General features: G+C 41.8%; 2 protein-coding genes across 2 annotated transcripts in view; both read right to left on the minus strand.

Moving 5' to 3' along the window:
• Positions 1–21,932, minus strand: part of LOC123329149 (elafin) — a 47,205-nt gene that overhangs the window by 9,033 nt on the left and 16,240 nt on the right. The gene's annotated exons all lie outside the window — the stretch shown is intronic.
• Positions 8,371–20,049, minus strand: LOC112578696 (elafin). Its single transcript, XM_025263404.2, has 4 exons — positions 20,027–20,049; positions 18,321–18,484; positions 17,172–17,464; positions 8,371–8,539 (listed from the first exon to the last, which is right to left on the minus strand). The coding sequence occupies exons 1-4, from the start codon at positions 20,032–20,034 to the stop codon at positions 8,513–8,515; spliced, it is 492 nt and encodes a 163-aa protein (XP_025119189.2). The 5' UTR covers positions 20,035–20,049; the 3' UTR covers positions 8,371–8,512.

Raw genomic sequence — 21,932 nt, forward strand, 5'->3', positions numbered from 1 at the left:
GAAGTGAGTGGGTCTGAGAATAAGCAAGGCAGGACACAAGAGCTGGGAGATATGAATAAAATAAATAGAGAAGAATACAGGGTATTTATGAGAGCGCTCATTACCTTGCAGTGCTGGCGTAATATCATATAGTGGCCAGGGCTGATGGTGGGAGCCCTCCTCTTTAGTACCAAAGAAAGAGAAGTCCACCTATATATTAGGAAAGCTGCAATGGAGGAGGGAGCCCTTGAGCTAAATTAAGAAACCTATTACTTCCAACCCTTCCCACTCAGATAAGATTCTCCTTTCAAAAGATAGTCCCTGACTCTGATTTTAAAATCAGAAAGAAATTTGGAAATCATATAAGCTGTATAAAGAGCCTCCTTTTTAAAAAAACAGAAATGAGAAGCAAATCTTAAAAGTATTTGAAAGAGGAGTTTTAAAATCCCCAGTAAAATGTCACCACAAAGCTGAGAAAAAATTATAATCTAAAATAAATTTTTAAAACTAGTGAAGCAAATTAAAGGTATGAGGAGAAGTGAAAGTTGCTCAGCCATGTCCAACTCTGCTACCCCATGGATTTGTAACTCAACTGAGGCTTCTCTATCCATGGAATTCTCCAGGCAAAAATACTGGAGTTGGTAGCCGTTCCCTTCTCCAGGGGATCTTCCCAACAGAGGGAATGAAGCCAGGTCTCCCACACTAAAGGCAGATTCTTTACTGTCTGAGCCACTAGGGAAGCCCAAAAGTATGAGGAACCATCATAAGACAGAAATATAGAAACTCAAAGAAGAGATACCAAGGTATCAGGAAGATGTGAAATAGAATCTGATGGAGAGAAGAGAAATTGAAGAAAAGGAGAAAAATATTTCATGAGTAAGAATTAAGTAAAGTAAAGAAGAAAAAGGGAACCATAAGAAAAGCATATGACATAAAATAAAAATAAAGAAGTAGCTTAAAAACACAGTTTTAAATATTAAAAACTCAGTGAAGATCCATCAGACATGAAAATCAAGTCCTACCAGGAAGAAAACTAAGTCAACAAAACAGAAGAATTATTTAAAACAATAATTGAGGAAAATATTTCTGAAATAAAAGATTTGAGTCTACAATTAAAAGCTCACCTTATAGTAAACACAAGATGAATGCAAGTAAATATTGTGGTCTTTCAAGATAAAAATAGAAGCCTTCAGGAGGCCAACACTCCCCCTCCAGCTAAAAAAGAAACAAAACCTTAAGAAATCAGGTTGTAAGATAGCAATACTCAATGCCAGAAAATAGTGAAGCAAAACTTAGATACTCTATGGAAGAAAATATGCACTGAGGATTTTCGTACAACTAATTTGTCCTTGACTTAAATATATTTCTAAATGTGCAAGAACTCAAGAAATATTGTTTCTGATAACTTTCCTGGGGAGTTTCCAAGAGACAAGATATTATTATTGAGTACTGAACATTTTCATTGTGGAATTAAGTCTGATGAAGGAGTAATAAATAGTATGTAAATGTGACCTGTTGTGATAAAGTACAAATACCAAAACTTCTGTCAGAGAGGATGAGGGAGAGAGGTAGCTCAAAGAGTAAGTCCACTGACTGCTTTATATATAATAGCTTCAAATCAAAGGATATTTAAAACACATAAGGTTCAACAAAATTAAAAACTTGTGCATCAAAGGATCCTAGCAGGATAGTAAGAAGATCCTGCTGAGAAGAAGAAACAAACCAGGTCTCTGATAAGGGCCTATGACCCAGACTATATAAAGATCTCTCATAATTCCACATTAAAAAGATGAACAGCCCAATTTAAACATGGGCAAAGAACTTAGACATTTCCCTGAAGATACACAAGTGGCCAGTGAGCACCAGGAAAAGATGCTCAACATCACTAGTCATTGCTGCTGCTAAGTCACTTCAGTCATATCTGACTGTTAGCGACCCCATGGAGTGATGGGACCAGAAGCCATGATCTTCGTTTTCTGAATGTTGAGCTTTAAGCCAACTTTTTCACCCTCCACTTTCACTTTCATCAAGAGGCTTTTAGGCAGATGCAAATCAAAATCACAAGATACCACTTCATACTCAATAGTGTGACTATAAGAAAAAAAAATTATTGGAAAATGACAAGCATCGACCAGGAGGTGAAGAAATTGGAACCCTTGTACATTGCTGGGGAGAAGGTAAAATGGTGCGAACTCTGTGGAAAACAGCTTGACAGTTCCTCCAAATATCAGCATAGAATTACCAGATGACTCAGCAATTCCACTCCCAGATGTATATGTGCTACTGCTAAGTCACTTCAGTTGTGTCCGACTCTGTGTGACCCCATAGACGGCAGCCCACCAGGCTCCCGCGTTCCCAGGATTCTCCAGGCAAGAACACTGGAGTGGGTTGCCATTTCCTTCTCCAATGGATGAAAGTGAAAAGTGAAAGTGAAGTCGCTCAGTCGCGTCCGACTCTTAGCGACCCCATGGACTGCAGCCTACCAGGCTCCTCCATTCATGGGATTTTCCAGGCAAGAGTACTGGAGTGGGGTGCCTTTGCCTTCTCCGGATGTATATGTAAAAGAACTGCAAACAGGAAGTTCTGGTCCAGGACGGAGACACAGGAGGCTCCTCAACTCACCTCCACCCCTACAGCTACAACACAAACCATTGAAAGAAACCCAGGAATGAGCTGAGCCAGAGCTACATATTGGGCAAGCGAGAGAAGACTCACATTGCAGAGGGTCTTGGCACACCCTCAAGCCACGAAGGACAAAGAAGGTGGCTGGACAATTACAAGGGTTCGAGACACAGCCAAGAGCTTGGGAGGGTGGCACGCCGAGGCTCCTCTCCTATATGTGCTCACGTGGTCAACACTGGAAGATGTTGCTATTGTATCTAATGCCCAGCAGCCAGTACAGACTGTGGAGGAAAATGAAGTCTCCACACTGGGCCTTGCACATTTTCCCCACACCTGCAGGCAGCTCCCTACTGGGCACACCCACTTTCCCTGCAGGCTCCAACCCAGACCAGCGACCCTCAGCTCTGCTAGCCCTGCCATCTCACCTCATTATGTCCCAGGAATATCAGAAAATGTTGCTGCAACCGTTTACTGGGAGGTCCCTGCTCTTTAAGCATCTCTCCTGTTGGAGTCTGAGATTCAGTTCCACTGGCAGGCACTCCATCTGCCTGGTTGGCATAGTAACCTCCTTCCTGTGGTCTCTTTTGAGTAATAAATGATAAGGCAAAACACCCCGAGTCTCTGATATGTTAGAATAATTTAGTCGCATGAGCAGTGTCCTCTCAGTTCAGTTCAGTTCAGTTGCTCAGTCACATCCGACTCTTTGCGACCCCATGGACTGCAGCACGCCAAGTTTCCCTGTCCGTCACCAACCCACAGAGTTTACCCAAACTCATGTCCATTGAATCGGTGATGGCATCCAACCATCTCATCCTCTGTCATCCCCTTCTCCTCCTGCCCTCAATCTTTCCCAGAATCAGGGTCTTTTCAAATGAGTCAGTTCTCTGCATCAGGTGGCCAAAGTATTGGCATTTCAGCTTCAACATCAGTCCTTCCAATGAACACTCAGGACTGATTTCCTTTAGGATGAACTGGTTGGATCTCCTTGCAGTCCAAGGGACTCTCAAGAGTCTTTTCCAACACCACAGTTCAAAAGCATCAATTCTTCAGTGCTCAGCTTTCTTTACGGTCCGACTCTCACACCCATACATGACAACTGGAAAACTAGCTTTGACTAGATGGACCTTTGTTGGCAAAGTAATGTCTCTGCTTTTTAATATGCTCTCTAGGTTGGTCATAACTTTCCTTCCAAGGAGTAAGCGTCTTTTAATTTCATGGCTGCAGTCACCATCTGCAGTGATTTTGGAGCCCCCAAAAATGAAGTCAGCCACTGTTTCCACTGTTTCCCCATCTATCTGCCATGAAGTGATGGGTCCGGATGCCATGATCTTCGTTTTCTGAATGTTGAGCTTTAAGCCAACTTTTTCACTCTCCTCTTTCACTTTCATCAAGAGGCTTTTTAGTTCCTCTTCACTTTCTGCCATATTGGTGGTGTCATTTGCATATCTGAGGTTATTGATATTTCTCCCGGCAATCTTGATTCCACCTTGTGTTTCTTCCAGTCTAGCGTTTCTCATGATGTACTCTGCATCTAAGTTAAATAAACAGGGTGACAATATACAGCCTTGACGAACTCCTTTTCCTATTTGGAACCAGTCTGTTGTTCCATGTCCAGTTCTAACTGTTGCTTCCTGACCTGCATACACATTTCTCAAGAGGCAGGTCAGGTGGTCTGGTATTCCCATCTCTTGAAGAATTTTCCACAGTTTATTGTGATCCCACAGTCAAAGGCTTTGGCATAGTCAATAAAGCAGAAATAGATGTTTTTCTGGAACTCTCTTGCTTTCTCGATGATCCAGCGGAGTTTGGCAATTTGATCTCTGGTTCCTCTGCCTTTTCTAAAACCAGCTTGAACTCCTGGAAGTTCACGGTTCACATATTGCAGAAGCCTGGCTTGGAAAATTTTGAGCATTACTTTACTAGCATGTGAGATGAATGCAATTGTGCAGTAGTTTGAGCATTCGTTGTCATTGCCTTTCTTTGGGATTGGAATGAAAACTGACCTTTTCCAGTCCTGTGGCCACTGCTGAGTTTTCCAAATTTGCTGGCATATTGAGTGTAGCCCTTTCACAGCATCATCTTTCAGGAATGATGGAATTCCATCACCTCCACTAGCTTTGTTCGTAGTGATGCTTTCTAAGGCCCACTTGACTTCACATTCCAGGATGTCTGGCTCTAGGTCAGTGATCACACCATCGTGATTATCTGGGTCCTGAAGATCTTTTCTGTACAGTTCTTCTGTGTATTCTTGCCACCTCTTCTTAATATCTTCTGCTTCTGTTAGGTCCATACCATTTCTGTCCTTTATCAAGCCCATCTTTGCATGAAATGTTCCCTTGGTATCTCTAATTTTCTTGAAGAGATCTCTAGTCTTTCCCATTCTGTTGTTTTCCTCTATTTCTTTGCCTTGATCTCTGAGGAAGGCTTTCTTATCCCTTCTTGCTATTCTTTGGAACTCTGCATTCAGATGCTTATATCTTTCCTTTTCTCCTTTGCTTTTCGCTTCTCTTCTTTTCACAGCTATTTGAAAGGCCTCCCCAGACAGCCATTTTGCTTTTTTGCATTTCTTTTCTATGGGGATGGTCTTGATCCCTGTCTCCTGTACAATGTCACGAACCTCATTCCATAGTTCATCAGGCACTCTATCTATCAGATGTAGGCCCTTAAATCTATTTCTCACTTCCACTGTATAATCATAAGGGATTTGATTTAGGTCATACCTGAGTGGTCTAGTGGTTTTCCCTACTTTCTTCAATGTAAGTCTGAATTTGGCAATAAGGAGTTCATGATCTGAGCCACAGTCAGCTCCTGGTCTTGTTTTTGCTGACTGTACAGAGCTTCTCCATCTTTGGCTGCAAAGAATATAATCAATCTGATTTCAGTGTTGACCATCTGGTGATGTCTATGTGTAGAGTCTTCTTCTGTGTTGTTGGAAGAGGATGTTTGTTATGACCAGTGCATTTTCTTGGCAAAACTCTATTAGTCTTTGCCCTGCTTCATTCCGTATTCCAAGGCCAAATTTGCCTGTTACTCCAGCTGTTTCTTGACTTCCTACTTTTGCATGCCAGTCCCCTATAATGAAAAGGACATCGTTTTTGGGTGTTAGTTCTAAAAGGTCTTGTAGGTCTTCATAGAACCATTCAACTTCAGCTTCTTCAGCGTTACTGGTTGGGGCATAGACTTGGGTTACTGTGATATTGAATGGTTTGCCTTGGAAATGAACAGAGATCATTCTGTTGCTTTTGAGATTGCATCCAAGTACTGCATTTCGGACTCTTCTGTTGACCGTGATGGCTACTCCATTTCTTCTGAGGGATTCCTGTCCGCAGTAGTAGATGTAATGGTCATCTGAGTTAAATTCACCCATTCCAGTCCATTTGAGTTCGCTGATTCCTAGAATGTCGACATTCACTCTTGCCATCTCTTGTTTGACCACTTCCAATTTGCCTTGATTCATGGACCTGACATTCCAGGTTCCTATGCAATATTGCTCTTTACAGCATCGGACCTTGCTTCTATCACCAGTCACAGCCACAGCTGGGTATTGTTTTTCTTTGGCTCCATCCCTTCATTCTTTCTGGAGTTATTGCTCCACTGATCTCCAGTAGCATATTGGGCACCTACTGACCTGGAGAGTTCCTCTTTCAGTATCCTATCATTTTGCCTTTTCATACAGTTCATGGGGTTCTCAAGGCAAGAATACTGAAGTGGTTTGCCATTCCCTTCTCCAGTGGACCATATTCTGTCAGATCTTTCCACCATAACCCACCCAATGGAGTACTATTCAGCCATAAAAAAGAATGAAATAATGCCATCTCTAGCAACATGGGTGAACCTAGAGATTATCACACTAAGTGAAGAGAGTCAGAAAGAGAAAGACAAATACTGTATGATATCACTTATAGGTGGAATCTAAAATGTGACAAAAATGACCTTCTCTGTGAAACAGAAACAGACTCATAGACATAGGGAACAGACTTAGGGTTACAAGGGGGTGGGGGCAGGGGAGGGAAGGATTGGGGGTTTGGGATTAGTAGGTGCAAACTATAATATATAGAATGAATAAACAACAAGGCCCTCCTGTATAGCACAGGGCACTATATGCAGTATCCTGTGATAAATCGTAATGGAAAAGCATATGAAAAAGAGTCTGTGTGGATATGGATAACTGAATCTCTTTGCTGCACAAAAGAAATGAACACAAAGTTGTAAATCAGTTATACTTCAATAAAAAATTTTGAAAAACTAGGACTTCTCATCATTTACTAGCTCTGTGTCTTTGGGTGATTAATGACGCTTTCATGACTTCAATCTTTTTGGTTTTTTTTACTGTGCCGTGTGCCTTGCAGGACCTCAGTTCCCTGATCGAGGATCAAAGCCACACCCTCTGCACTGGAAGCACAGAGTCTGACCCATTGGATTGCCAGGGAAGTCCCATGGTTTCAATCTTTTAACAAAATTAAAGAGGTGTATATACCCATCTGAGGGAGTTCTAATGAGAAATAAGACAATACTTATGACATGTTTAGTGCAGGATCTGGAAGAGACAAAACACTAAGACAGAAACCATTCTTACCACCAGTGGTGTATTATAGGTTTCTCAGGCCAGGGGTTTAGGCACTGCTCTTGTCTGTGCTCCAAGATGCCTGGTCCAGTCCATCCCCTGGAGAATCAGAGGGGAACCCTGGCTCCTGGGTAGGTGGCTAAGGGACACTGGGCTCTCTGTTCTCTCACCCCCAACAAAGCCTCTGCTCCCCACCTCCCCTCTAGCAGAGCCCAACACACACACACAAAGAAGAGATGTTTCAGCACCAGAATATCAGGGCTGAACTGACATTCATTATTATACTTCCAGAATAATTTCATCCAACTCTCCTCAAACCGAATAGACAAAACTGAGGCTCAGAGAGAGAAAGAGATTTATCTGCAGTCATCTAGCAAGGTGGGAGGAGCCTAGACCTAGAACTCAGATCTCCTGACTCCCAAGTGGGGTGCCCACTGCACCCCAAGTCTCCTCCCACTTCTTCCTGGAGAACTCCATTGCACAAGGGCAGTGGGGCAGCTGAGCCAACAGCAAAGCCACGAGGCCATCCAATGTTACCCAACATACACTCTCCTGCTGTCTTCACTCCTCCAGTCTACTCTACCCCAACTTCTATGTCCCCAGAGAACTTTATTCAGCAATGACATGGAAGGATAGATGTGTCTTGCCTCCTCACTCACATCTTGAAATAGAAAGCTGGGAGAGGATATTGCTTCACCCAAAGGAATTACGTGTTACTGGAGGTCACCTCAGGCATGAACAGGTGAAATGCTTCGTGAGCAGGGATTTGCTGGCATCTGTCTTTCTGTCTTCTTGGAGGATACAGATTCATGGGAAACATTAGAGGAAGGGAAGGAGGGAGTCAGAGGTTTAGCCAGGAGGGTTGGTTGGTCACACTGGCAGGGTTGATCATAGCCAGGTCAGAAGTGGAGGTCAATGGGAAGGTTTGGGGTTTTATTTCCCTGGTCTGAGGCTAGAGGTCAGAGGCCAAATGTCTAGGTTTCCATTTAATGGTGAAATGGAGGCTGTGGTTCTTGGGTTGATTTTTGGATTTCTGCAAGGAACCCTAGGAATAGGCCTCTTGTTCCTACCCCTGCTCTCCTTCACACCTCAGAACATCTGCCATGGGTCCTGCTCCATTCTCCACTGGGGACAGGAAGTCCCAAACCCACACCCATCTCCCCAGAGCTCTCGGGGGCCCAGAGGTCACAGGAGCCAGAAACAAATGGAGTTGAAAGCAGTCTTTTATTGGAAAGTTCATGAGGGAGGCAGTCCATGCTCAAGCTTGGGCCTCCCGGATGAGAGGAAGAAGGGGCAGTGTGGGAGAGGGTCGTGCTACAGGCACCGGGGCCTGCATCGCCGGGGACTTCACAGGTGCACAAGCACAGACTCTACCTGGTAGAAGAAAAGAGAATCAGAAACGTGAGTCGGGGGGAGGAGCCAAGATGGCGGAGGAGTAGGACGGGGAGAACACTTTCTCCCCCACAAATTCATCAAAAGAGCATTTAAACGTCGAGTAAATTCCACAAAACAACTTCTGAATGCCGGCAGAGGACATCAGGCACCCAGAAAAGCAGCCCAACTCTTCGAAAGGAGGTAGGAAAAAATATAAAAGACAAAAAAAGAGACAAAAGAGGGAGGGACGGAGTTCCGTCCAGGGAAGGGAGTCTTAAAAAGAGAGAAGTTTCCAAACACCAGGAAACCCTCTCACTGCCGAATCTGTGCTGAGCTTTGGAAGCACAGAGGGCAACATAAAAGGGAGGGGAAAAAAAAATAAACAATTAAAAATCGCGGATTGTGAGCCCTACGGTAACTCCCCCAGCGGAGAAGCAGCGCAGACGCCTGCACACGGCATTAGCAAGCGGGGGCTGGGCAGGGAAGTGCGGCGCGGGCTGTGTCCCTTAGAGTAAGAATCGGGCCGAATGTCCTGAGCGCTATCTGAGCGAAATAATTTGGGCTAGCAAACCAGACTGTGGGATATCTACCACGCGAAAAGCCAGCCCTAACCTAAGACACTGCCAGGCCCGCGCACAGAACAAAGGACTGAACAGAGATAGCCGGCTGCAGACCTTCCCCCTCCGGTGACAGGCAGCCAGAGCCAGAAGGGGGCAATCGCAGCCCCAGAGAGACACTATCTATAAAACTGTAAGCAGGCTTCTTTGCTAACTAAAACTTCTTGGGGGTCTGGACGGTCAACAGCTGTCTGAGAAGGTGCGCCGGTTTTACACCCAGATAACCGAGTGGCGGGGAGGCGATAAGTCGCAGCATTGGCGCCCGCCAAACACATCACCTGAGCTGCTCCGATCTGGGAAGAACACAAAACGCAGGCCCAACCGAGTCTGCACCTCTGAGGACTACCCGAGTGCCTGAACCTGAGCGGCTTGGACCTGGGAGCTCAGCCCAGGGCCGGCCTCTGATTGTTCCCGGCGGAACAACCTAGAGCCCAAGCAGTGTGGGCAGAGAGGCTACACGCGCCGTGAGCGGGGGCAGGCCCAGTGTGGCTGAGGCACTGCGAGCGCACGCCAGTGTTATCTGTTTGCAGCATCCCTCCCTCCCTCCCCACAGTGCGGCTGAACAAGTGAGCCTAAATTAAAAAAAAAAAAAAAAATAGTGTCCTCAACCATCCCCTTTGTGTCAGGGCGGGAACCAGACACTGAAGAGACCAGCAAACAGAAGAAGCTATAACAGAGGGAAACGCCTTGGAAGCTACAGGCCATAGATTAAAACCCTGTGGTTACTACGGATTACATAGGAAGGGGCCTATAGATCTTGAGAAATATAAGTCGGACTAAGGAACTGCCAAAAATGAACTGAACCCACAATACTCACAACAAAACCAGAGAAAGACCTAGATATATTTTTACTATTTTTACGATCAATCTTTCTTTCTTTTTTTTTTAATTAAAAAAAAATTTTTTTAAGTCCTCTATTGTCCTTTAATTTTCACTTTTATAACTATTACTTTGCAAAAAAAAAAAAAAAAAAAGACCCTATTTTTTTTTTTCTTCTTCAGCAAACTTCATATATATATTTTATAATTCTTTGACCGTGGTTTTTTTTTTTTTTTCTTTTTTCTTTTTCTTCTTTTCTTTAACATTGTATTTTTGAAATTCCAAATTCTACTCTAGATTTTTAATTTTAGCCTTTTGATATATGTTATCAATTTTGTACCTATAGTTTTTCTCATAATTTCTGTGACTTTTTTTTTCCTCTGTTTCTTTCTCTTCTTCTTTTATATAACATCGTATATCTGCAATTCCAAACTCTACTCAAGATTTTTAATTTATGCTTTTTGGTATTTGATATCAATTTTGTACCTGTATTTTCTTTATAATTTTTGCGACATTGTTTTTGTTGGTTTGTTTGTTTTCTCTCTTTATTTTTCTTCTTCTTCTTCTTTTTTTTTTTTTTTTTTAACGTTGTATTTTTGAAATTCCAAACTCTACTCTAGATTTTTAATTTTTGCTTTTTGGTATTAGTTATCAATTTTGTACCTGTAGTTTCTTTATTACTTTCACGACCTTGTTTGTTTTTCTTTGTTCGTTTTTTCTCTCTTTCTTTTCCTTCTTCTTTTCATTAACATCGCATTTTTGAAATTCCAAACCCTACTCTAGATTTCTAATTTTTGTTTTTATGTATTTGTTACCAATTTTATACCTTTAAGAACCCAATCTTCAGGACCCATTTTTCACTAGTGTACGAGATTACTGGCTTGACTGCTCTCTCTCCCTTTGGACTCTCCATTTTCTCCACCAGGTCACCTGTATCTCCTCCCTAACCCCTCTCTACTCTACCCAACTCTGTGAATTTCTGTGTGTTCCAGACAGTGGAGAACACTTAAGGAACTGATTACTGGCTGGATCTGTCTCCCTCCTTTTCATTTCCCCCTTTTATCCTTCTGGCCACCTCTGTCTCCTGCCTCCTTCTTCTCTTCCCTGTATAACTCCGTGAACATCTCTGAGCGGTCCAGTTGTGGAGTGCACATAAGGAAGTGACTACTGGCTAGCCCACTCTCTCCACTATTGATTCCACCTCATCTCATTTGGGTCACCTCTAACTCCCTCCTCCCTCTTCTCTTCTCCATGTAACGCTGTGAACCTCTCTGAGTGACCCTCACAGTAGAGAAACTTTTCATCTTTAACGTAGATGTTTTATCAGTGGTGCTGTATAGAAGGAGAAGTTTTGAAACTACTGTAAAATTAAGACCGATAACTGGAAGTAGGAAGCTTAAGTCCAAACCCTGACTCCAGGGAACTCCTGACTCCAAGGAACATTAATTGACAGGAGCTCATCAAACGCCTCCATACCGACACTGAAACCAAGCACCACACAAGGGCCAACAAGCTCCAGGGAAAGACATAACAAGCAAATTCTCCAGCAACAAAGGAACACAGCCCTGAGCTTCAAGATACAGGCTGCCCAAAGTCACCCCAAAACCATAGACATCTCATAACTCATTACTGGACATCTCATTACACTCCAGAGAGAAGAAATACAGCTCCATCTACCAGAACATTGACACAAGCTTCCCTAACCAGGAAACCTTGACAAGCCACCTGTACAAACCCACACACAGTGAGGAAACACCACAATAAAGAGAACTCCACAAACTGCCAGAATACAGAAAGGACACCCCAAACTCAGCAATTTAAACAAGATGAAGAGACAGAGGAATACCCAGCAGATAAAGGAACAGGATAAATGCCCACCAAACCAAACAAAAGAGGAAGAGATAGGGAATCTACCTGATAAAGAATTCCGAATAATGATAGTGAAATTGATCCAAAATCTTGAAATTAAAATGGAATCACAGATAAATAGCCTGGAGGCAAGGATTGAGAAGATGCAAGAAAGGTTTAACAAGGACTTAGAAGAAATAAAAAAGAGTCAATATATAATGAATAATGCAATAAGTGAAATTAAAAACACTCTGGAGGCAACAAATAGTAGAATAACAGAGGCAGAAGATAGGATTAGTGAATTAGAAGATAGAATGGTAGAAATAAATGAATCAGAGAGGATAAAAGAAAAACGAATTAAAAGAAATGAGGACAATCTCAGAGACCTCCAGGACAATATTAAACGCTACAACATTCGAATCATAGGGGTCCCAGAAGAAGAAGACAAAAAGAAAGACCATGAGAAAATACTTGAGGAGATAATAGTTGAAAACTTCCCTAAAATGGGGAAGGAAATAATCACCCAAGTCCAAGAAACCCAGAGAGTCCCAAACAGGATAAACCCAAGGCGAAACACCCCAAGACACATAGTAATCAAATTAACAAAGATCAAACACAAAGAACAAATATTAAAAGCAGCAAGGGAAAAACAAATAACACACAAGGGAATACCCATAAGGATAACAGCTGATCTTTCAATAGAAACTCTTCAAGCCAGGAGGGAATGGCAAGACATACTTAAAATGATGAAAGAAAATAACCTACAGCCCAGATTATTGTACCCAGCAAGGATCTCATTCAAGTATGAAGGAGAAATAAAAAGCTTTTCAGACAAGCAAAAGCTGAGAGAATTCTGCACCACCAAACCAGCTCTCCAACAAATACTAAAGGATATTCTCTAGACAGGAAACACAAAAATTGTGTATAAATTCGAACCCAAAACAATAAAGTAAATGGCAACGGGGTCATACTTATCAGTAATTACCTTAAACGTAAATGGGTTGAATGCCCCAACCAAAAGACAAAGACTGGCTGAATGGATACAAAAACAAGTCCCCTGCATATGTTGTCTACAAGAGACCCACCTCAAAACAGGGGACACATACAGACTGAAAGTGAAGGGCTGGAAAAAGATTTTCCATGCGAATAGGGACCAAAAGAAAGCAGGAGTAGCAATACTCATATCAGATAAAATAGACTTTAAAACAAAGACTGTGAAAAGAGACAAAGATGGTCACTACATAATGATCAAAGGATCAATCCAAGAAGAAGATATAACAATTATAAATATATATGCACCCAACACGGGAGCACCGCCGTATGTAAGACAAATGCTAACAAGTATGAAAGAAGAAATTAACAATAACACAATAATAGTGGGAGACTTTAATACCCCACTCACACCTATGGATAGATCAACTAAACAGAAAATTAACAAGGAAACACAAACTTTAAACGATACAATAGACCAGTTAGACCTAATTGATATCTATAGGACATTTCATCCCAAAACAATGAATTTCACCTTCTTCTCAAGCGCACATGGAACCTTCTCCAGGATAGATCACATCCTGGGCCATAAAGCTAGCCTTGGTAAATTCAAAAAAATAGAAATCATTCCAAGCATCTTTTCTGACCACAATGCAGTAAGATTAGATCTCAATTACAGGAGAAAAACTATTAAAAAATCCAACATATGGAGGCTGAACAACACGCTGCTGAATAACCAACAAATCACAGAAGAAATCAAAAAAGAAATCAAAATTTGCATAGAAACGAATGAAAATGAAAACACAACAACCCAAAACTTGTGGGACACGGTAAAAGCAGTCCTAAGGGGAAAGTTCATAGCAATACAGGCACACCTCAAGAAACAAGAAAAAAGTCAAATAAATAACCTAACTCTACACCTAAAGCAACTAGAAAAGGCAGAAATGAAGAACCCCAGGGTTAGTAGAAGGAAAGAAATCTTAAAAATTAGAGCAGAAATAAATGCAAAAGAAACAAAAGAGACCATAGCAAAAATCAACAAAACCAAAAGCTGGTTCTTTGAAAGGATAAATAAAATTGACAAACCATTAGCCAGACTCATCAAGAAACAAAGGGAGAAAAATCAAATCAATAAAATTAGAAATGAAAATGGAGAGATCACAACAGACAACACAGAAATACAAAGGATCATAAGAGACTACTATCAACAATTATATGCCAATAAAATGGACAACGAGGAAGAAATGGACAAATTCTTAGAAAAGTACAACTTTCCAAAACTCGACCAGGAAGAAATAGAAAATCTTAACAGACCCATCACAAGCACAGAAATTGAAACTGTAATAAAAAATCTTCCGGCAAACAAAAGCCCAGGTCCAGACGGCTTCACAGCTGAATTCTACCAAAAATTTAGAGAAGAGCTAACACCTATCCTGCTCAAACTCTTCCAGAAAATTGCAGAGGATGGTAAACTTCCAAACTCATTCTATGAGGCCACCATCACCCTAATACCAAAACCTGACAAAGATCCCACAAAAAAAGAAAACTACAGGCCAATATCACTGATGAACATAGATGCAAAAATCCTTAACAAAATTCTAGCAATCAGAATCCAACAACACATTAAAAAGATCATACACCATGACCAAGTGGGCTTTATCCCAGGGATGCAAGGATACTTCAATATCCGCAAATCAATCAATGTAATACACCACATTAACAAATTGAAAAATAAAAACCATATGATTATCTCAATAGATGCAGAGAAAGCCTTTGACAAAATTCAACATCCATTTATGATCAAAACTCTCCAGAAAGCAGGAATAGAAGGAACATACCTCAACATAATCAAAGCTATATATGACAAACCCACAGCAAACATTATCCTCAATGGTGAAAAATTGAAAGCATTTCCTCTAAAGTCAGGAACAAGACAAGGGTGCCCACTTTCACCATTACTATTCAACATAGTTTTGGAAGTTTTGGCCACAGCAATCAGAACAGAAAAAGAAATAAAAGGAATCCAAATTGGAAAAGAAGAAGTAAAGCTCTCACTGTTTGCAGATGACATGATCCTCTACATAGAAAACCCTAAAGACTCCACCAGAAAATTACTAGAACTAATCAATGACTATAGTAAAGTTGCAGGATATAAAATCAACACACAGAAATCCCTTGCATTCCTATACACTAATAATGAGAAAACAGAAAGAGAAATTAAGGAAACAATTCCATTCACCATTGCAACGGAAAGAATAAAATACTTAGGAATATATCTACCTAAAGAATCTAAAGACCTATATATAGAAAACTATAAAACACTGGTAAAAGAAATCAAAGAGGACACTAACAGATGGAGAAATATACCATGTTCATGGATTGGAAGAATCAATGTAGTGAAAATGAGTATACTACCCAAAGCAATCTATAGATTCAATGCAATCCCTATCAAGCTACCAACAGCATTCTTCACAGAGCTCGAACAAATAATTTCACAATTTGTATGGAAAAACAAAAAACCTCGAATAGCCAAAGCGATCTTGAGAAAGAAGAATGGAACTGGAGGAATCAACCTACCTGACTTCAGGCTCTACTACAAAGCCACAGTTATCAAGACAGTATGGTACTGGCACAAAGACAGAAATATAGATCAATGGAACAAAATAGAAAGCCCAGAGATAAATCCACGCACATATGGACACCTTATCTTTGACAAAGGAGGCAAGAATATACAATGGATTAAAGACAATCTCTTTAACAAGTGGTGCTGGGAACTCTGGTCAACCACTTGTAAAAGAATGAAACTAGAACACTTTCTAACACCATACACAAAAATAAACTCAAAATGGATTAAAGATCTAAACATAAGACCAGAAACTATAAAACTCCTAGAGGAGAACATAGGCAAAACACTCTCTGACATACATCACAGCAGGATCCTCTATGACCCACCACCCAGAATATTGGAAATAAAAGCAAAAATAAACAAATGGGACCTAATTAACCTTAAAAGCTTCTGCACATCAAAGGAAACTATTAGCAAGGTGAAAAGACAGCCTTCAGAATGGGAGAAGATAATAGCAAATGAAGCAACTGACAAACAACTAATCTCGAGAATATACAAGCAACTCCTACAGCTCAACTCCAGAAAAATAAATGACCCAATCAAAAAATGGGCCAAAGAACTAAATAGACATTTCTCCAAAGAAGACATACAGATGGCTCACAAACACATGAAAAGATGCTCAACATCACTCATTATCAGAGAAATGCAAATCAAAACCACTATGAGGTACCATTTCACACCAGTCAGAATGGCTGCGATCCAAAAGTCTACAAGTAATAAATGCTGGAGAGGGTGTGGAGAAAAGGGAACCCTCTTACACTGTTGGTGGGAATGCAAACTAGTACAGCCACTATGGAGAACAGTGTGGAGATTCCTTAAAAAACTGGAAATAGACATGCCTTATGATCCAGCAATCCCACTGCTGGGCATACACACTGAGAAAACCAGAAGGGAAAGAGACACGAGTACCCCAATGTTCATCGCAGCACTGTTTATAATAGCCAGGACATGGAAGCAACCTAGATGTCCATCAGCAGATGAATGGATAAGAAAGCTGTGGTACATATACACAATGGAGTATTATTCAGCCATTAAAAAGAATACATTTGAATCAGTTCTAATGAGGTGGATGAAACTGGAGCCTATTATACAGAGTGAAGTAAGCCAGAAAGAAAAACACCAATACAGTATACTAACGCATATATATGGAATTTAGAAAGATGGTAACAATAACCCTGTGTACGAGACAGCAAAAGAGACACTGATGTATAGAACAGTCTTATGGACTCTGTGGGAGAGGGAGAGGGTGGGAAGATTTGGGAGAATGACATTGAAACATGTAAAATGTCATGTATGAAATGAGTTGCCAGTCCAGGTTCAATGCACGATACTGGATGCTTGGGGCTGGTGCACTGGGACGACCCAGAGGGATGGAATGGGGAGGGAGGAGGGAGGAGGGTTCAGGATGGGGAAACACATGTATACCTGTGGCGGATTCATTTTGATATTTGGCAAATCTAATACAGTTATGTTAAGTTTAAAAATAAAATAAAATTAAAAAAATTAAAAAAAAAAAAAAAAAAGAAACGTGAGTCAGCAGGTGAAAGACTCAGGCAGTGGGAGGCAGGGCCAAGTCCACATGCCATCCTTCTCAGGACCCTAGTAGTACCCCTGAGACCTCTCAGTCTCTCCATCACCTCCCGTGTCCTCTCCCCACTAGCCTAGAATTGCCCTCCGCCAGTCAGCCTCTCTGCCCCTTCAGAGGGCTCCTTTCCCTCCACCCATTTCTCACCTCACCGGGGTTCATACAGGTCTTCCCACAAAAGCCTTCACAGCACTTCTTGGCCCCTGGGCACTGAGCATCTCTCAGACACCGGTTAGGGGGGTTCATCAGTAAGCACTGGAACCGAACCCTGGGGCAGGAGCCACGCTTGAATGGAAGTCTGGCTCGGTCTTGTGCTACAACTAGATCTTGTCCATTGACTGGGTCTTGAGCTTTCACTGGATCTTGTTCTTTGTCAGGAGATTGAACATTGACTGGACCCTTTCCGTTCAATACAACATTTCCTTGACCTTTTGGACTACCTGTTGAAAGAAATATCCCCACATTTAGACCAATGTGTCTGCTTCAACTATCTAGTCTTTCCTCCAGGTCCAGCCACTGCTCACTGCGGTGTCCCTTAAGCTGAGGGACAGTGAGATAGAGAAGGCTCACCAGGGCCAGCTGGGGTCTGCACTCTCAGATGGCTGTTCCCTGGGCTTTGGGGAAAAGCGCCATAGGACCAGGTTTCCTTTGGGTGTCCATTTCTTCCCCTCACCCTCCATTCTGGGTCCTGGGGCCCTCATGAGGATATGCCAGGGAGGAGTGACTTTCAGGAGATGAGGACACATTTTCATCTTTGAGGAAACTTGGAGGAAGGACAAGGAGCTTTGAGACACATGCCAGGAGACCTGAGCTGCATCCTGGCTCTGGAGATTGCCCTGACAATTCCTCACCCTGCTCTAGGTCTCAGTGTCCTGCTTTGGAAAACAGAGGTCTTCAGACTCCATGATTTCTGAGGCCCTGTTAGTTCTTAACCTCCTCTTACACGACTGATGTGCTTTGATGGGACAGGCAGGCAGGGAAGAGACCCCCACACCCAGGGCCCAGATTCCTGGTGCTCCTTACTTCATTGCATGTTCTGTCCAAGTATCAGTGCTTGAGACCAAGGTCATGTTCCAACACTGCTTCCACAAACAGCCCTGATTTCTCAGTCCTGGGGTGGAATGCACATGGAGTCTAGTGGGCAATTTCCTACTTCTCTGGATACACTCAAAACCTTCTGTCCAGGCAGAAGAGTGGGCTCCAGCTCTGCATGCTGCCCCTTGTCAAGACCCAGGCTGCCCCCAACATCTTCTCCTCAACCCAAGCCAGCCCCAGCCAGGCCACTCGTCCACTCACCTGTTATGACAGCTGCCTGTGCCACCAGAGTCCCAAGGACGAGAAGGACCACCACCTGGACCAAGAAGCTTGTAGTCTTCATGTTGTCAGGAGGCATATAGCTGAGAGCTGAAGCCAAGCCTAGTTTTATGCAGCTCCAGCTTGGCCTGGTGCCAAGGGTGGGTCTGTGGTTTCACAAGGGATAAGACTTACTTTTTCTTAGTTCTGCCAGGAAATATCCACCCCTATCCTGAGGGGGACCTTGGGCCCTCCCCCAGGGATTACCCACAGGGAGAAACGGCGGTTGTTACATCATTTCTAATAGCTGCAAGAGCTATCTCACATTCTCACAAAGAAGTAAGGCTGGTCATCTGTAGGCACCATTATGACAAAATTCTTTATACTTAAAGAGTATGAAGCCCAAAGGAGAGAGAGGAATCACCCACAGTGGTAGGGCCAGTGTACTGTTTTCATACCCAAGGTGTTTCCCCCCCTACTCCCCGGCTCTTGCAAGCCCCAGCCAGACCTACCCTAACAATTTATTCTTCTCAGTATCATGCAAGGCTTTTCTTTCATTCTCCCCCTGATCCCAAGAAAAGCTCTCAAAGGCAAATTTGCCCTGAACGTTTAATGACTAATCATTATACTTTTCTATTTCATAAGCAGTCCCTGTAGTGGACCAAGAAAGTAATAGGAAGGTGGCATTCGATATCTGGAGTGGCGTGACGCTCTTGAAATCTCAGTAAGAAGAGAGAAAACACCCGTAAAATAAAAGGAAGAAAGTAGAAATCATCTATAAGGTGGATATCTACAGTGCATACATCCAACAAGACTTTCGCCTTTTTAGAACAGGCCCCCTGTTTCTTCCGAAGAACTCCTGGTTCTTTGTACCATCAACTTAGGAAGCTAATGGGAATATTTGATCTTGAAGCCTGACACCCAGTCACAGATCAGGGTGTCTGTGTGTGTGTGTGTGTCTGTGTGTGTGTGTGTGGTCTATTGGCATCCTTCATTTAAATGGACACTAAGGGGAAGTCCCTCCTTTTGGTAAAGGTAGTCGAGATGAGCCTGGAAACTCCTGAAGCTATGGTTTCAGTCTGGGAGAAGGGGAACTTTTTTGAGAAAAATAAATCTAATTCAATTAGAAAAGCAGAGAAATGATGGTAAGAGAGGCTTCAGAAGGGACCGGTCAGCCCTTCATTCCCGTTTATCTTGAGAGCAGTTCTTCCCACACCTTTCCCATGGTTCGGTTATGACCCAATAAACTGCCTAAGCTAGTCTGAGTTGGTATTTGTCACTGTTGTCAAAGCAGAGTGAAAAAAAATGAATACCCAGATGTTAGGTATTGTCAGGGACAGAAACTGAAGTGTGGACATAACAGTTAAATTCTGAGTGAGACAGGGAGGAAAGCAAATTAAGTATTTTATAGTCAAACAGTTTAAATCTCCATCCTTTGTTTCTTTGGACTCAGACCTCGTCATGTCCACCAGTGCTGCTGAAACATTAAGGAGCTATAACAAATACTAGATGTTGGAGTTGCCAGGCTACTTTAAAAAAGAAAAAGCTCATCACAAAATAAATTATGCAAACAAAAAAGTGTGTAGAACTGATACTCCTTAAAGAATTAAAACATTACAATGGCAGCCTGCACTCACTTACCAAGAACAAAAAGAGAGCATTTCTTGTATATATGCCATATCAACATTTATTCCTCGCCTGTTTCTTACCTGTCCATCTTCCACAGAGGTAACCACTTTCTTGGATTTTCTAATTGTCTGTTAACTCAAGCATCTGGCTCATTTCTCGCTGGGTTGTCTACCTTTTCCTCATTGTTTTGTAGACAGAAGAAACTGTCACACGTTACTAGTAAGAGTGTATATTCATGCAACCTGTTTGAAAATAAATTTGGCATAGCTAGTAAAATTAAACATGAGCAACATCTTTTAGCTTTTTACCAATCTGATGAGTGAGAAGTGATGCACTGCTGAAGGTTTTAGTTAGCATCTGTTTCAGTTGAGTTTAGTTCAGTCACTCAGTCATGTCCTACTCTTGGCAACCCCATGGCCTGCAGCACGCCAGGCTTCCCTGTCCTTCACCATCTCCCGGAGCTTGCTCAAACTCACGTCCACTGAGTCAGTGATGCCATCCAACCATCTCCTCCTCCATTATCCCCTTCTCCTCCTGCCTTCAATCTTTCCCAGAATTAGGGTCTTTTCCAATGAGTCAGTTCTTTGCATCAGGTGGCCAAAGTATTGGAGATTCAGCTTCAGGGTCAATCTTTACAATGAATATTCAGGACTGATTTCCTTTCGGATTGACTAGTTTGATCTCCTTGCAGTCCAAGGAGTCTTCTCCAAGAGTCTTCTCCAGCACCACAGTTCAAAAGCATCAATTCTTCGGTGCTCAGCTTTCTTTATAGTCCAGCTCGCATGTCCATACATGACTACTGGAAAAACCACAGCTTTGACTAGAGAGACTTTTGTCAGCAAAGGAATGTCTCTGCTTTTTAGTACGCTTTCTAGGTTGGTCATAGCTTTTCTTCCCAGGAGCAAGTGTCTTTTAATTTCATGGCTGCATGAATTTAGAAAATCTGCAGTGATTTTAGAGCTCAAGAAAATAAAGGAGTACATCAAGGCTGTATATTGTCACCCTGATTATTTAACTTATATGCAGAGTACATCATGTGAAATGCTGGGCTGGATGAAGCACAAGCTGGAATCAAGATTGCCAGGAGAAATGTCAACAACCTCAGATACACAGATGACACCTCCTTTATGGGAGAAAGTAAAGAGGAACTAAAGAGGCTCTTGATGAAAGTGAAAGAGGAGAGTGAAAAAGCTGGCTTAAAACTCAAGAGTCAAAAAACTAAGATTATGGCATCCGGTCCCATCACTTCATGACAAGTAGACGGGGCAACAATGGAAACAGTGAGAGACTTTAGCATTTCTCCATCATGAATTATTTCAAGCATTTTTCATATCTTAAAAGCTACTTATATTTCTTTATCTGAAAACATTGTTTCTTTTGCTCATTTTCCTATATAGTCTTTAGCTTTTTTCTTGTCATTTTCTAGCACTCCTTACATATTATAGAGAAAGGTCTTTATCTGTGATATGGTTTGTAAGTAAAAATTTTAACTCACTCTTAGACCTGCTCAAAATAGCTCAGGGTGGCACTCTTTTCTCCTCTTCTCTAGATAATGCCTGCTGTTGTTCGATTCTTTCTGCTCTGGACTTACGCATTTCTGCTTCATGATATCCTTAAATTGGTGAAATTGTTTCATTAATTTTTTCAATTCACCTGACAAAAAAACTAAATGCTACAAAAGGATCATAGAAAAAGTAACTTTCTGAACTGTAACTGACACAAGAAAAAGTAGAAAACTATTGCAAAGATGGAAACAATGGTCAACAATATTTGACCAAAAAAAAGCACCAGGATCAGACCTCTTCGTAAGCATATTCTATAAGGCAAACAAGGAACAACTAATTCTAATATGACATAAATAAAAATAAGAAACAATTCCCAGCATGTCATATGAAGTAAACATAATCTTGATACCAGAGCTTAATAAGGACTCATGTCAATTATATGTTAATAAATCTGTTTAAAAATAAAATTATCAACAAGGAT

The sequence above is a fragment of the Bubalus bubalis genome, chromosome 14 (genome assembly GCF_019923935.1).
Source record: "Bubalus bubalis isolate 160015118507 breed Murrah chromosome 14, NDDB_SH_1, whole genome shotgun sequence".
Taxonomy (NCBI): domain Eukaryota; kingdom Metazoa; phylum Chordata; class Mammalia; order Artiodactyla; family Bovidae; genus Bubalus; species Bubalus bubalis.

Coding starts and splice junctions, on each gene's coding strand:
- LOC112578696 (XM_025263404.2), bottom strand. Junction 17,465..18,320: donor ACAGGCAGCTGTCATAACAG/GTGAGTGGACGA, acceptor TTCTTTCAACAG/GTAGTCCAAAAGGTCAAGGA. Junction 8,540..17,171: donor CCTGTATGAACCCCGGTGAG/GTGAGAAATGGG, acceptor TTCTTCTACCAG/GTAGAGTCTGTGCTTGTGCA.